Here is a 17,235-nt window from a genome sequence, read left to right as displayed (position 1 = left end):
TGATGCTTATATAAGGGTCCAAAACCCTAGGTAGATATCATTGGCTGATGAGGGTAGAAGAGTAATTTAGCTTGTTCAAAATTCAGGCATTCACTTTGGCTTGTATAAATCATCAGGTTTCATTCTTTAACATAGACTAAGGCCTTAAAATAATTTTGCACAACTTTTGGGTCAAAAATAGATTTTCTATAAGATAGTTTTTAATTAAAACACATTTGTTTCAGGTTTCACATGTTCTTCTCAGGTTTCACTCAGATTGACTTTTTGGGTCGAAACTTGGTACATAAATATACCTGAAACTTAGGGTTTTCAAAATAATCTATTTCTTGGTGTTGAATTGTTTTTTTTTTAAAAAAGAAGAAGCTAGATTTAAAATATTTAATTTATACACCGTTTTAAGAAAAAAATTTGGAAGAATGAAAATGAATATTTTGGAATTTTATAAAATAGAATTTAGAAAAAATATTTTTTGAATTGTCACATTCTACCCTCCTTAAAAGAAGCTTCGTCCCCGAAGCTAAGGTTAAACAAACCAATTTTCTTAAAACGGGAGTTTTCTAGAATGGGTAACTCAAAGTAATGCAAGATTTGCAGGAATAAGCTTACGAATTTTTTTGGAATATTTGGAAGAACAAGAACTTTGAGTAGGCATGCAAGCATTCATAAATCTAAACACTAACATAAGCTAACTACTAAAAAGAATCTACTAACTGCTTAAAGGATTTATCGATTACCTAACTCAGATAATTAATTGAGTAGTGTTGTGATATTTAATTTCTTTCATTTTTGAGAATTTATAAATTCATCAAGGATTTTCGAGATAGACATTAGTGTCTAATGACCCATAATTTCTAGGTCATGACTTTAATAAGCTGCATATCTAACTTTATTATTCTGCCAATTATGTAGCGGAACTTTAAATGATATTCGTCATGGGAGAGTATACTTGATTATGGGTTTCTGCATGAACCCTTAGGCTACAGACTCGCTTTACATCTCACCACCTTATCATTCTTGTTTTTCCTTTATACAAACACCATTTGTAACCTGCAGGGTTAATACTTCAATGGTGTATAAAAGGAATTTTTTAGCGAGTTGAGCTATATATGCCTTTAATTGCTTTCTTTATACGTTAATCAATCTAGGCGCTTCCGGCACCTAGTTCTGGATCCAGATTGTCATATAATATGAGCAACTTTGAAGGCAATTGTGTTGTCGACAACTTATAACATTTTTCAATAATTTCTCCCATATAGATATATATAAAAGTAATTTTTGAAGTTAACCAGATTATAGCCATTTCCCAAGGATATTTATATCTGGTTGTTCCGCAACCCAGTATTATGATTATTTGGTGCACCTATAAATTTACTGGGTTTTATCGTCGTCTGGACGATCGTCTTAAAGATATAACTTTTTAAGAATTTTCAAGAGCTCTAAGATTTTTAAGAGTGACATAAAAAACTTTACTAGATCTAGTTGTTTGTCGATTCTTTATTTTTCTATCCCAATGAATCTCCCGTACTTCTGGCATCAAGGAGTATTGATAGATATCAATGGTCCAATTTTGGGGAATATGTATGGGACCTAGTCACTCTTTTTATGAAATAGATTATTTGGCAGATTTCTTTATGAACTTCTGGTTCAATCTAATTGGTACGTGGATTTAATTTTTGAAGATCATTTCATGAAATTTCTCGGCATTCTATTTCAATTTTGATCATATCTCCCCCTAATGCTGTGAACCGATCTTCATGCAGTCAGCGTATCCATCGCGTCTCTCTCAGGGGCTTTAAATATTGGAGACAATACATGGAGGTTTAGATGGATACGCTATGGTGGTTATGTAATAGATTGGACTGCATTCATATGAATAGAAACGCAGATTTGGGAAATGTTTGTTTGAAAACCACATATTAGATGTAAGGGGGAATAAGGATATGCAGTGTGCCGAAATTTTTAGCATAAATATTGCATTTCCCCACCAAGTATCCGGCACATTGGAATTTTGAAAAATAATGGTTTAGCAAGTAATTTAAATTTAGAGATTCAGCTAAACCCTTTTAGGTGTGGTCATAAGGCATGCGATGCTTTATCATAATGCCTAATTCCATATAACAATTGTCAAAAGTTGACGAGTTGAATTCACCAAACATTATCCATCATTATATGCTTAAGAGGATAAATGGAGAATTTAATTAAATGACGTTTGCTCAGAAATTTGGCAATTATTTTGTTCGTAATTGACAACAGCCACACATGTGTCTACTGGGTGGAAGTTTTGCTTTGCTTCAGGCAAGAAAACTTTGTTGGATTCAACATGGTGCTGTTCATTCAGATTTCAGCAAAATGCTTTGGGTGTGAAACACACGTGAGTAGTGCCTTTTATACCCATACGTGAAACATAACTTGCTGTTGGGCCAAAGTTATGACTTTGACGAGTTGGATCATTTTTGCTTTTTATTCTGGTTTCGGGAGTTATTGTTCTTGCCACCTTGGCCTTACCTCTTTCCCGTCTTCTTCCTCAGCCCCTCTTAGTGTTGCACAATTAGGTGAAATCGTGTGCTTCGGGCACCGGTGCAGAACCAACTGGGCATGCACTATAGATTTGCGTCAACATGTGGTTGTGCTTCTACACTCATGGGAGGAGGGTGGTGTGGAAAAGAAGACAAGGGCTCGCCAATCAAATTCGTGCCAGAAAAAAAATTCTACTTACGCAACTTTAGTTGGGCCACAATTTTGCGTATAGTTGATTTAGAATCATGAATTTGATTTAAAGTTTTGAAAGATCAAGGTAAGGCAGTCTAATTGCGAGTTTAGAAAGGACCAATGAATATGTGCTAGTCAAGTTTATCCTTCAGGGATTTCTATAAGACATAATGGTTCTTTGCAGGAAGGTATTCAGGTGGCGTAAGAAAAATAAAGCGTTGGCTTTCTGGGCTGCGTCGTTCATGGACTTCTTAACGATCATGTCCTCAAAGTGACGTAGGATCGAGATAAATTTGAATATCAAGAGTCCGGATGAAAAAAACACTCCCGTCCAGAACAAGTGTGGTAATAATAGCCAGGATGTATAACTTTCAAATATACGCATACTAAGTCTGGCTAAATCCGAAGGTCCACTTGTAAAGCATAATGCATAATAAAAAATATTATGCTAATATAACCGAATATGCATAGAAATTCATAAAATCATATGATCCAAATAAAATTGCACAAAATAGCAATTTTAATTTATGAGCATATTCAATTTTTTTTAGCGAGGCAAGGTCGTTGCCAAATAATGTCCAAGGGAGAGTGTTATAAATATATATACTTAGTGGACATTATTATGTAACGGACATATTTATGTCCTCATTATGTTTACCGTTACGATTATCTTATATATATTCCCATGTACAATGTAAGTGAGATTGATGAATGAAATCATTCCCCTTTTCACTTTTGTCTATCTCTTTCTTCCTGCAAAGTTCAAGTTCATCGGTTAGAGCTAATGGCCAACGGGCACAAACAAACAACATTACAACAAGTAGGAACCAGATAGGTATTTTCTGCATTCAACACTCACAAATTAAATTTACAATTACCATTCAAACACCAATTAAATAACGGAATAATATTCCTAGTAACTCATTTTCTACAAACCAACCAAGAAAATCAATTTTTTTAATTTTTTTTCCATGAAATTTCAATTTTATTTTCTTTTAAATATTTCCCGTGAACTAAACTAGGATAATGTAGTGTTAGCTAGTGTGAACTATGGCTCAAAGTTTCAATTTTGGCCATGGTGGAAGGATTTTTGTTTTTTTTTTTTTGTTCGATCTTTATTTGGCAATCTTCGTTTCCACTAAAAATAGAGACATTACAACTGATGAAGAACATGCCTCCTCTAAAATACTTCTTTCTTTGTCTCCAAATTTAGAGACAAAAAGAAAAATAAAAAAAGAGAGCGTTATAGACTTATAGTTATATTTTTTAAGAATAGAAATATTATTAATCATTAAAATTCTATATGAATGGTATGTCTAAAGTCTAATTGTCTAAATATATATATGTCATTTGTCTTTAATTTTGAGAGTATGCAATGGAAGATTCTACTCGATCGATGGCCTGCTCTTATATATAATAGTTTGCAAAGTATATATACCATAAAAGTAAACAATACTAAGAAGATCTTGTACAACGAATTTGTTTGAAAAAATGTCAACAAAAATAAAATATACAAGAATCCTACTCCACCTCACTCACCCATGCACTTTTTTTGAACACGCAAGGATAACAAGTAATGTATGAAATTCAAATTCAAGAAATTTTAATCTAGACTTTTGATAATATCATATTAATTAGTATTTTACATGACAATCAATAATTGATACAGTTTTCCTTTCTATTAAAAATGATAGAAAGAATTTTCAATTCCTTATAAGTGATATGCTGTATATATGTGAGAGTCCTCTTTGGCTTCAAAATGGATCAACCCAACATTTGTCTTCTGTAACAGCTTTTCTCCATCTGTTATTAAAGATGTCTAGCTCAACAAAAGATTGCTTCCTCACCTGCAACCAAAACCTCATTTTTAACATTGTCTATTATATGCTCAACATGACTCCTCACGTGTGCAATTCACTCTTTGTATGAGGTGACGCGAAGATTCGATCAAACTCTGATATCAAATTGAAGGATGTGTTCTGTCTCAAGTAAAAGCGTAAGCTGATAGTTGGATTGCACATTTATGTTTAAATATTATATGTTGAATGAAGATAAGCAACCAAAGTTTGCATCTAATAAAACAGGAACTTACTGCATTTCTAGCATGAGATGGATGAGATGAGGATTCCTTGGAAGAACCCTGCTGGCCTTTTGCTTCATTACTTGTCTGCATATATATATATATATATATATATATATATATATATATATATATCAGTTAAGAAACAATAAGACAAGTTTACAAACTAGGATGACAGATCAGACAAGAACCTTAATTAATTAGGCTAATGAGTGATGAAATTAAAGTAGATGGTATGTAGGGATACCTGGTTTGATGACCCCCCGAGTGTAGGGAGGGCGTAGTGAACCAAATATTCAGTATCAACCACCCCAACATTGGCGGTTCGGTTACCCTGTCAGATAATATGTCACAGATCAATATACTAGCCAAGAATGTACTAAACACGTACGACATTATAATGTAAGAAATTGGCTTGCTTTAGTTGTTGCGTGATGGCAAACTAACCTGTGCGCAATAACCAACTTGGAAGTCGACGCCCCATCCATGAACCAGGTCGTTCTGAATGATGTGCCACACACATCTCCACGATGCACTGGAGAAAACCGGAGCCATTATTTCCACCCATCTGCATGTCACATATATGATATCATATATGTTAACCACGCACTCATATCTCTAGTTTTCTTCATACATATATATATATATATATATATATATATATATATATATATATATATATATATATATATATATATATATATATAGGGAAGGGATCATGTGCATTTGACGCTTCCAGTGTGATTGTGTGGGTGGACGCACGTTAAGCATTAATCTGACGCACATAAAGTACACAACACACGCACATTAAGCACACAAACAAAATACCTTCAGAACACAACCTCACGCATGTTAAGCACACAAGCCTCACACATGTTACGTACAAGTCTCACGCATGTTAAGCACAAAAACACACGCACCTTAACTTTTAAAAACAACTCACATTAAGTACACACTCACGTACATTAAGTACAAAACTCACGCCACATTAAGTACAAAACTCACGCACCTTAAGCACACGATTCACGCACATTAAGCACAAAACTCACGCACATTAAGTATAAAACTCATGCACTTTAAAGTTTCATCAACAAGTCACACAACAACTCACATTAAGTACACACTCACGCACATTAAGCACAAAACTCACGCACATTACGCACAAGACTCATGCACATTGAGTACAAAACTCACGCACATTAAACATTACACACTCACGCACATTAAGCACAAGACTCACGCACATTAAGTACAAAACTCGCGCACATTAATCACCCGCACAACTGCACGGAAAACACTTAAATGCACCTGAACCTGAACCTATATATATATATATATATATATATATATATATATATATATATATATATATATACACACTCATGATCAAATGAGTCCACCCCTTCATATGAGTCCGTGTGAACAGATCTGGGTCATTGAGTGCTTGAGATCAATGGCATAAATTTCGCCCACTGTGCATCGCGAACTGTGCAAGTGAAATGCACAGTTGGCGAAATCTAAGTCATTGATCTCAAGTATTCAATGGCTAAGATCTGTCCACACGGACTCATGGGTAGAGGTGGACTCACCAAAACAATGACACACACACACACACACACACACACACACACACACACACACACACACACACACACACACACACACACACACACACACACATATATATATATATATATATATATATATATATATATATATATATATATATATATATATTTTGGATCATATACGAAGGAAGTGTTTAGGTAAAAAATATGGATAAATGGCAACCATAGATATAGTCCAAATCAACAGCCCAGATTGAAGATGAATTAAAAAACGCGTGGTGGCATTATTGTAATTTTAAGTAAGTCTGATTGTCTTTGCATCTGAGTACACATTTTTTCTTCTTCGAGTGCACATGTTTCTTTCTTCATGTGTATATTTCTCTTTTTCGAATGCATCTGTTTTGTTTCAATACATAATTTCTCCTTTGAGTGCACAATTTTGTGTCTTCAAGTGCATAATTATTGGTCAATATTTATTACATCTTTTACCTTCTTTTCAATAATATATAACTAAATTTCTAGTGAAAGTTGTGAGATTTACAAACGATTTGTATCGTTAATTGCTTTAATAACAGTTAAGTTGAATAAATTTTCTTTTTGGTACCATAAATTGCATCAATTGCACATCTATTTGCATTCGTGTGCAGAATTTTTTGCTTTCAAGTGCACATTTTTATGCGTTCAAGTGCATATTTTTTTGCCTTCAAGTGCACAATTCTGAGCTAGTTCGTGTTATATCTTTTGCATTTTTTTCAATAACATATAACTAAATTTCTAATAAAATTTGTTGATGGTGTAATTGCACATTTAAAAAGTTTAGATGGCTAATTGACTGTAACACCCCGTGTTACGCCCTTTAAATCCAGGATAATTATTTAATTAATTCCGTTAAAGAATAATTAAAAAGGGATTTAAGTAAGCTAAGGCCCTTAATTAATTAGTGTGGTCCTTGCCCATATTAAAGCCTTAAAGCCCGTTAGGAGCAAAGAAGTTGGACCCAGTATTAATCAGATTCTAATTAGGAATCCTAGATCTATATAAAAGGAATTAGAAAGCTTTAGAACCTCATTCCCTCGGATACACTCGAAAATCCCCTCCCAGAGATCAGACAAGGAATCCCCGCCACCAAGCTTATGAGAGACTAATAGGAGGAGCACCTTGAGGAAAAGACCCTAGAAGCTGTAAGAAGTTTAATTAAAGCTACCAGGTAACCCATGTCCTACAAAACTTATTTTTCTTGCTATTGTTTATTGATTGGCTCCGTAGAACGATTGAATGTGTGATTTTGTATTTGTGCCTTGTTAGAGCTTGTCTTTAGGAGTTGTGATATGGATTCTTGTTATTCTTGATGTTCTTGATGGCCCTGTGTGATTGTTGGCATGTTCTTGTATTTAATTGTGTTTAGAGCTTGTCCTTAGGATGATTTATGTGGTAAATCTTGTAATTCGTAACGTTTTTGGCGTTCTTGGGTGAGTTTTCGCATGCTCGGGTGTTATTCAAGGTTTAGGACTAGTCGTTAGAACTTGGTATGATTAAGTTCTTGAGGTTCTTGATGTTCTTGAACCATTGGGTGTTAATTCTTGAGTCTTGGCATGCTTAGTGCTTGTGGTTAGGATTTGATTGTGTTGTTTCTTGGCGTATTCTTGATGATCAAAGTCCCTATTGTTGTTGGTATGTGTTTGGGCGTGCTTGGGACTTGATTTTGGGTGAATTGGATGAATTCTCGGGTTGGGAAGATTGGCCAAGAAACATGTTCCAGCGGGTAGTCGGTGGGGGGACGAACCCCCACCTAACCACCCGTCGGGAGGGAAGGATGTTCCAGCGGGAGGATAGGTGAGTGGAATAATACGCCGCCGCTGCCGGAGGTTGTCCTCCCGCCGTACCCCCCGCGGGTAAGGGCCGGTGCGGGGTCGTTCGGTCTCCATGGGTCGAACCTCATGCCCCGTTGTGTCTCGTTTGACGTGTGTGAGTCTAGCATGATGTTTTAGGTACCGTAACGTGATTCGTGAGTCGTGTCTATGCATATGGTCTAAACTTGTATTGCGTGGGTCAAAAGTGTGGTTTATGTTATTCCCCGTAGGATGCATGTTTAGGTTGATATCTCGTGTCGTTATGAGTCTACTCGTATGTTGTGCCTTTTTCCCGGTAACCCCGTGATGTAATTGTTATTGAGTCTTGATTTTCGTGCTTTTGCCCATGGTGATGAAAAGATGTGAAATTGGTGGAAAAGATATGTTGGTGGTATGACGCACTGCGAGTGCATTGATCATTGTGCTATAGGCACAGGTCGCCTGATTACTGTGCTATAGGCACATATCAGGTTATGTTTTGGCACTGCGAGTGCTCGGTCATTGTGCTATAGGCACAGGTCATGTTATGTAATGGCACTATGAGTGCTAAGAGATCGGTGGATTGTTGGAGGTCTTGTTGGAGGGGAGCATGCGGTGCTCCGGATGGATAAGGACGTGGTGTGTAGGGTGGCCTGGAGGTACAGGTTGGAACTGTTATAAGGATGGAAAGGCGTAAAGGTTGGAACTTGGTATAAGGTTGGAACATGGGCGTGTCTTGTTGTGTGGCCTTGTTGTGACTTGTTATTTGTTATTGTTGTTGTCTTGCTTTGCAGTCCTAGTTGCATGTTGTGTCTTTATGCGTCTTGCTGTGTCGAGTCTATTGATATGCCTTGAGTCTGATTCCTGGTTTTAAAGCTAGAGTCGTTAGGACTATATTATGTATTCTCAAGTCTCAAAATGATTTCTTATATCTATATGTATTGTACTCGACGCATGGGAGTGGGTTGCTTAGCATTATTCGCTAACGGTTGTAATACCGCATGTTTTCAGGTACTGATTAGTGATCAAGAGCGCGCTAGAAGGAGCTGCAGTTGCTAACTTAGTAGTATTAGCTTAGTTAGTCGGCATGTGTGCCGTGCTTGTATTTGGATGATGTTTATGGATCATACTTGGTTTAGTTAGTTTTGTCCTGTGCATCTAGGTTCTCTAGCCTAGATGTGGCATAGCACCCCAGCACTGATATTTAGCTTCCGCTCTGTTTGGGTATTAATGATAATTTGCCTTTATTTCATAAGCTTAAAGGGTTTTAAATTATGCTGAAAATTGGGGGTGTTATATTGACTTTTCAACTAAAGTTTGAGGGTGTATTTGACCATTTTTCCTCAAACTAAATTTGAGAATATAACCAATTAAGTTGGTCAAGTTGTTGACTTAATTGGTAACCACAAGGTTATAAGTTCGCCTGCTAACGGAAGCACTTATTGGTCTTTTTGGTTTGAGATGGTCAACTAAGGGTCACAATATAGGAAGATTTACCCCATGTACACCCACAACCCTTGAATAGTAATATGATCTGAGCATATATATGTTTACCCTGTGCAAGGAGGACCCTGGCTGTCGGGGAAACACCTCGTCCCCGGGCCTCTAATGTTTATTTCCCTCCTGGTACAAGACAACAGACACAAACAAAAGGCATCTTATGTTAAATTATATATGCAGATAATGTTACGAGATTTGATTTATATATTGAGGTTGTAGCCATAGTAGAAGGGCGTTTATGCTGATTTGATTATACATTCATATAGTAGATATAAGATACCTGTGAACTTTTGATCCATTTACTCGAGCAGTAAGCTTGTGATGAATCTCTGATTTCTCAGCATCTATTGCGGGCTGTGATATCTGAAGCCCTTCTTCTTTCACTATTGATAAGTATCTGCATCCAAGTACCCAAAAACAATAAAAAATGGAAATCACGTAATAGAACTTGTAGTAGTGTTTCAAGCTTCATCACAAGAGTATGGTATCATTATATTAATGCTACATATACTACCTTGCAACATTAAAATGTTGAACCCCGAGATCTTCATCCCAAATAAAAATGTAAGCATAATCTGCAACGATATCGGGATGCAAGAACCGCTTGGCAAACCACCTAATCATGAGTTAATGAACGAACATAATACTAATCAGCATAGTGGGAAGAACATTATATTTAATTTGTCTTGTATTAATCTGTACCACTTTGTTTGATAGGGAGCAGAAACATGTATGGCGCTGCTACTCCACTCCAAATCTTTCCATTCATCCACCAGCCCGTCATAATGGAAAAGCATAATCATGAAATCAGATAATGGAAACTGCAAATCATATAAGAAATATCATGGATTATACATACAATAGTCTTTATTATATAGAATATAAATTACGACAATCAATATAATGAAGTTTTTCTTTCCATATAAACCTTCTTTACTATTTCTTCTACGTTCTTCTTCTGCTTTATTCCAACTGCCATTGCTAACAAGCTCATTGGAGACTTCGGCTTCTGGGAACAAATTAAAGACATAAGGGGAGAGAACGTACAATGCTGATAAGACAAACCAGATAGCACTGTTTGTGTAATCATAAGTATGCATGTTTCATAGTTCATCCAACATTATTTTTGTTAGAATAATTTTGGGTGGGTTAGACTATTGAGGATTGTTAAAGGCTCTAGTGGCTCAGTTTGTGGCTATCAAGCGTTCCTTGTAACTATATATTGTACAGTCTCAAACTTCAAGTAAAACATTAGAAATATAGTGAGTTAAAGTAAGCTTCTCCCTTAAATATTAACATGCTATCAGAGTCGGCGAGAGTAAGATAATGGGTCGTGTTCGGAACAACAGGGCGACACCAGAGTAGGAATTGGCGGTGGCGGTCGCATCAGTCGACTCACCTCCGTGAGTAGGTTCTATCAAGAAAATGAAAGCACAACGTGATCAATTAATTGCCTTTAGCTGGATTTCTGTACTTGACAAAGAATATGAGGTTCTTAGGTCACAATTGCTGAAACACAAGGAGTTGGGGTCATTGGACCAAGTGTTCTCTCAGATACAGAATGTGACATTAAGTACTGACAATAATGAACTTCCCGAAAAGAGTGTTTCTGTATCACAGGGAAATAATGGTGAAGGAAGTGCATTTGTGTTGCAAGAGAATTATACCAACGAAGGGTATAATAGTCGAAAAGGTGGAGGCGGTTGCTATCGAGGACGTGGTGGTTTTGGAAGAGGTCGTGTAGGATCGAGGGTATGTTTCAACTACGGAGAACCAGGTCATTTCCAAAATCAATGTCCTAAACCACTGAGGCAGTAAAGATTTGCTAACACAACTTCTAGGTCTGAAGGACATATGGAGGTTATGACAGATGAAGAGTTAGCAATGTTCAATCAACTAAAGGTGTCCTCTTCCCAGCTTGCAGTTTCCATCTAAGTTTCTATCCAATCAACCTTCTTCTTCCGCAACCTTTGTCCAAACAAGTAATCCTGATGCGCGTGTGTCTTCTTCGTCTACATAGTGGGTCATTGACTCAGGGGCTAGTGACCCTATGACAGGTAATTCTAATGTTTTCTCTACATATTCTCCCTCTAACCCTGGAGCTACGGTTACCCTAGCGGATGGGTCAATCACTTGTTCTGGTTTTAGGTAGAGGTAGTGCTGTTGCAACCTCATCATTACCCCTATCGTTATATTGCACCTTCCAAAGTTTCCATTTAGTTTGTTCTCTATTAGTCAAATCACACGAACTTTGAATTGTTTTGTCTCTTTTTTCCCGGGTTATTGTCTATTTCAGGATCTTTTGATGAAGAAGATTATTGGTAAGGGAAAGGAAGTCGGAAGCTTGTACGTGTTAGAGTAGTATATATCTCCATGCAAGGCCATGTTGCGTGATACCTCTCCTTTCTTATTACAATGTTCGTATGGTCATCCACCGTTGTGAATCTTGAAGAAGTTCTTTCCTGGTTTAGAATCGTTGTCTGCTTTGCAGTGTGAGTCTTGTGAGTTTGCTAAGCATCGTCGAGTTTCCTACCTCCTCGTGTCAATAATAGATTAGGGTTTTTATTTGAACTTGTTCATTCTGATGTCGGGTCATAGGGAAGAACATGTTTAGATATTTCGTAACTTTTGTGGACGATTTCTCTATGTGTACGTGGTTATATCTTATGAAATCTAGAGATGAGTTGTTTACTATCTTTTGTAATTTTTGTGCCGAGATCAATACCCAGTTTAATAAAACAATTAAGTGTGTACAGAGTGACAATGTACAAGAGTATTTCTCTAAACCCTTTTCCACTTATATGAGCCAAAACGGGATAGTTCACCAGTCCTCGTGTGGGTACACCCCTTAGTAGAATGGGGTGGCAGAAAGAAAAAGTCGTCATTTGTTAGAGGTAGCTCGGGCTATTTTGTTTCAAATGAAAGTGTCTATGTTTTTTTTTTTGGTTTGATGTTGTTCACACTGCATGTTTTCTTATCAATCGGATGCCTCCGTTTGTTCTTTCAGGGTCAAATTCCTTATTCTTTCGTGTATCCATCAGAACACCTTTTCCATCTCCCTCCGAAAATATTTGAGTGTACTTATTTTGTCCAGGATGTTCGTCTTCAACGCGGGAAACTTGATCCAAAATCACTTAAGTGTATATTCCTAGGGTACTCACATACTTAGAAGGGTTATCAGTGTTATTCACCTGACTTGGGATGGTATTTAGTGTCAGCTAATGTTACTTTATTTGAAAACATGGTGTTCTCTGGGGGTGTTATTGGTTCATCTAGGTGTGGGTTTACTCCAGATGATGACTTCCTTAATATACTATTACCATACTGGTTGGGTCTGTATCTAGGCCTCCCGTTATACAGGTTTATGTTCGGCGGCCGAGAGATGAAGTGGCGCCATCAAAACCAGAAGTGAGTACTTTTTTCTTACCAGAGTCTTCTTCAAATGACCTGGATCTTCTCATTGCCCTTCGTAAAGGTATACGTCGTTGTCGATACCCTATTTCCTCTTTTGTGTCTTATAATCATTTGTAGTGTCATCTCACACCTTTGTATCTTGTTTAGATTATGTGTCAGTTCCAAACACTTTGATCAGACTATAGCTCATGATGGGTGGAGTCATGTAATGAAGGAGGAGATGACTGCTATTGAGGACAGTTAGACTTGGGATTTGGTACCCCTCCCGGCTGGTAAGACTGCAATTGGCTCCAAGTGGGTTTATGTTGTGAAAATGAACCCTGATTAGTCGGTGGCTAGACTTAAAGCTCGTCTAGTAGCAATGGATATACACAAATGTATGGTGTCGATTATACGGAAACTTTCTCCCCTGTAGTTAAGTTAGCTTCAGATCGTATCTTTATTTCCTTAGCTGCTTCTAATCACTGGCCTCTGTATCAGTTAGACGTCAAAAATACATTTTTGAATGGTGATTTGGTTGAGGATGTTTACATGGAGCAACCCCCTGAGTTTGTTTCTCAGGGGGAGTCTGAGAAGGTGCGTCGACTGAAGAAGTCTCTATATGACTTAAAACAATCTCCACGAGCTTGGTTTGGGAGGTTTAGTAATATGATTATTGAGTTTGGTACGTACAGAAGTGTGTGTGATCATCATATTGTCTTTTTCAAGCATACTAACATTGGAAGTATTCACTTGGTTGTTTATGTTAATGATATAGTGATCACATGTTGTGATGCATGAGGGATTGGCGCACTCAAATCTTTTCTCAAGGAACATGAAAGATTTGGGAGTGTTGAAGTATTTTCTAGGGAATGAAGTTGTTCATTCTCGGAAAGGAATGTTTCTTTCTCAGAGGAAGTATATATGTGCTAGATTTGCTTGATGATACTGGGTTGTTGGGATAAAAACCATGCGAAATACCTATGGAGCAAGGTGTTAGACTTGTAGCTGGTGAGGGGGAGGCCCTTGATTCTCCCGAGAGATATAGGAGGTTAGTGTGGAAATTGAACTATCTTATCATTACATGTCCGGATATTGCTTTTCCAGTAAGTGTGGTGAGTCAGTTCATGCAAGCACCTACGCTAATCCACTAGGATGCGGCAATTCGAATTGTAAAGTATCTCAAGAATGCGCTCGAGAAAGGTATTTTATATGCTGATCATGGACATAAGAGTGTTGAGGCTTTTTCTGATGCTGACTGGACAGGCTCGTTGAGTGACAGGAGGTCTACGACGGGGTATTGTGTGTTCATATGAGGTAATTTGGTTTCTTGGAGAAGCAAGAAACAAACTGTTGTGGCTCGATCCAGTGCAGAATTCGAGTATAGGGCGATGACTCATGTGGCATGTGACATAATTTGGGTGCACAATATTCTGAAGGAGGTTGGTGTGGAGGTGGTGAAGCTCATCCTATACGTCTGTGGTGTGAAAAACTTCTCCCTTAAATATTAACAATTTTTAACAAATTGTGCTGCTAGAATGAGTTAGTAATTTAGTATTAGCAAGATTGAGTGGCGATGAAGGAGTGGCGCCTACCTGTTTAGCAGAACCCCAAAGCGGCCGCATCTCCAGATCAGAGGTTTTAGAAACAATACCCCTAGGCAATGTCTCAGTTCCAACAGCCTTGCATTCATCCTAAATAAAAGAAGTATATACATACATGACTAAATAATTAAACAAATATGCCGGTTTCAAATAAACAAAACAAAACAAATTTGCCTGGTCATATCCTCAATCACTAAGGTGTTTGGGAAATAGTTGATCAACTATTTTTCAACTGGTTTGACCAAATTTAGATGTTTGATCCAACTAAAATTAGTGTTTGGTAAAAAATCTTATTGGAATAGTTGATTTCCAAAACTCTGCTTGGAGCAACGTTTTTAATTTCCCAACACATTTCTACAACCAGCTAATATTATAACCGGTCAAAACATTTAACACAAACAGAATCAGCTTGAGTAACTGATTTGACCCTTATTCCCCATATTGCATGCGCATATATAATTTATGACTAATCCATGATCATAAGCCATAATCAAAACCCATATCCATAAGCTTTACCAAATTAAACACAGCATGAGATTAGATCAAGATAAGCTGTACGTTTGAACAAACCTGACAAGTGGGTTCTGATGTCCCGAAAGCTTCAATCAGCTGCCACCCTAAAAGCCTCTGCACCCACAAAATCAATAAGCTTAACAGGAAACTAAAGATATGATCGATGCGAGTGGGTTTTTACTTTCTAGTGAAGCACACCTGGTTGTAATCTGTGAGAACCAAAACTGCAGTGGCAATGAAGAAACCTGCAGAAAACAGAAATACAGAAGACCAGCAATAACTGCAAATAAATGCCCGCCTCTTCTTTACCTTTATAGGGGTTGGAAATGAAGAAGAAGAAGAAGAAGAAGCCATGGAAACCGGTGATATGATAAAAACCCAATCTTGGAGAATAACAGTGCTTATTGAGAGAGATGATAATAAGTTGCTAAATAGCAGAAGAAGACTACATGTCAGAACAGTAAGAGGTCAACGAATTGAAATTAAAGATAGTAATTGAGAGTTGCTTAACTTAGGACAAATGTGAAGAAGACATAAAGTGCCCACCTTTTCTTCTTCTTCCGTATATGTAAAATTACAGATCTAATCCCTTGCTAGCATAGCATTTCATCATTTAAACTCAAGTCTAGCACTCTAGCATAGCGGTTCGTCATCTAACCTCAAACCTGGAGATCTTATCAATCTTAAACAATCTCACGGTGTGATATGTTAGAGTCTAAAATTTTGGTATAAACCTGGTAAACTTGGTCCACGGGGGCTAACAATATAATATATAACCAGGGTGGCAAATTATTACCTAAACAAAGATATATAATTTACATATTAAATGTTCACAGTTAACTTTTTAAAAATTTACAGATGATCTTGTATTGTATTCATAAATTTTTAAAACTTAAAAACACAGTTTATATTCTAGAAGTTCATAATTCTAGTATTAAAAATACACAATTTAAAACCAGGGTCCACCTTACAAAATGGACCTTGGTCCATGGTATAACAACTGAACTCAAGTGGGGTGGGCCAACTCTTATTGACACCCTACTTAACTACTTAAGTTACAACAAGAGTGCGGCAGGATGGAGATTCAAACCCTACCTCAACAAAATCATTGGAGTTAGGATCTCCTCTCATGTATGGTTTGTATGTTATTACATAAGAGTGAAGTTTACCTAATATAGATTCTCAATTGTTGATTTCTCTCATAATTCCAAAAAAAAAAAAAAAAAAAAAAAATCATGTATCCACTATTCAACAATATATCTTAGGTAAGTTAATGACCTTGTGGTTTAAGGGCATAGAGTGACTCTTTTAAATGGGAGGTTATGGGTTTCAGCCATAAGAGGGACGATATTGACTTTTTGTACTTCAATAGGTCGAGAAAGTATATATGAACAGATACTAAATATATATTAAGTAAATCTTATCCATCTATTATAAATTAGAACTCTTGAACAAATTATTCTGTAAATTCGAGTCAATACTAAAAGTACATAATTTAGGACAAGAGTTTTTTCCACTTTTGGTCCTATGACTTTAGTGCCTCCGTCAATTTAGGTTCACAACTTTCGTTCCTGACATAAGTAGTGCTTGACTTTGATTTTTTTTCCACTTTTAGTCCTTCAGGTCATCTGAGTGACTACTTTTAATCCGAATAAATAAATTGTTATTTATATTTAGATTTAAGAGAGGTAAATAAGTCCTTTACCATCTCTTAAAAAATAAACAAAAGAAAAAGAGGCTCAAGTTCATGTATTTTTGGGATTATAGCCATGCGGGGCTATCTGATCAAGGAGACACAGTTTATGGAGTCTTGAAGAAGAAGAAGAAGAAGAAGAGGGTTTGACGAGCTCTCTTGATACTGTTTCAACTTTAATGATCGCCATTTTCAATGCGCCTTAGCTCTCACCATATCGTTCCAATATATACAAAAATACTGGAATGATACTAGAAACATTACTTAAAGTCTCAAAAGCTTCTTTTGTTTATTTTTTAAGAGATGGTAAAGGACTTATTTACCCCTCTTAAATCTAAATATAAAT

General features: G+C 36.7%; 1 protein-coding gene across 1 annotated transcript; it reads right to left on the bottom strand.

Annotated features, from left to right (window-relative positions):
- Positions 1-4,369: 4,369 nt before the first annotated feature.
- Positions 4,370-15,617, bottom strand: LOC109173618. Its single transcript, XM_019322856.1, has 12 exons — positions 15,395-15,617; positions 15,254-15,310; positions 14,675-14,773; positions 10,615-10,695; positions 10,389-10,507; positions 10,201-10,302; positions 9,967-10,083; positions 9,741-9,809; positions 5,237-5,357; positions 5,037-5,123; positions 4,802-4,876; positions 4,370-4,556 (listed from the first exon to the last, which is right to left on the bottom strand). Exons 1-12 carry the CDS (start codon positions 15,548-15,550, stop codon positions 4,464-4,466), a joined length of 1,176 nt encoding a protein of 391 aa, XP_019178401.1. The 5' UTR covers positions 15,551-15,617; the 3' UTR covers positions 4,370-4,463.
- Between the last annotated feature and the right edge of the window lie 1,618 nt (positions 15,618-17,235).

This window comes from Ipomoea nil, unplaced genomic scaffold (genome assembly GCF_001879475.1).
Source record: "Ipomoea nil cultivar Tokyo-kokei standard unplaced genomic scaffold, Asagao_1.1 scaffold0482, whole genome shotgun sequence".
Taxonomy (NCBI): domain Eukaryota; kingdom Viridiplantae; phylum Streptophyta; class Magnoliopsida; order Solanales; family Convolvulaceae; genus Ipomoea; species Ipomoea nil.
The sequence above is the reverse complement of the archived record's forward strand: the minus strand, read 5'-3'. Positions and strand labels throughout refer to the sequence as shown.

What these genes read in the sequence shown, in the direction of transcription:
- LOC109173618 (XM_019322856.1), bottom strand. Translation starts at nt 15,550, where the DNA reads ATGGCTTCTTCTTCTTCTTCTTCTTCATTTCCAACCCCTATAAAGGTA. An exon ending in CAGGGTCCTCCTTGCACAGG is followed by an intron (nt 5,358 to 9,740) that starts GTAAACATATAT and finishes TGTGACATGCAG; the next exon opens with ATGGGTGGAAATAATGGCTC. An exon ending in CATCTCATGCTAGAAATGCA is followed by an intron (nt 4,557 to 4,801) that starts GTAAGTTCCTGT and finishes TTTTGGTTGCAG; the next exon opens with GTGAGGAAGCAATCTTTTGT.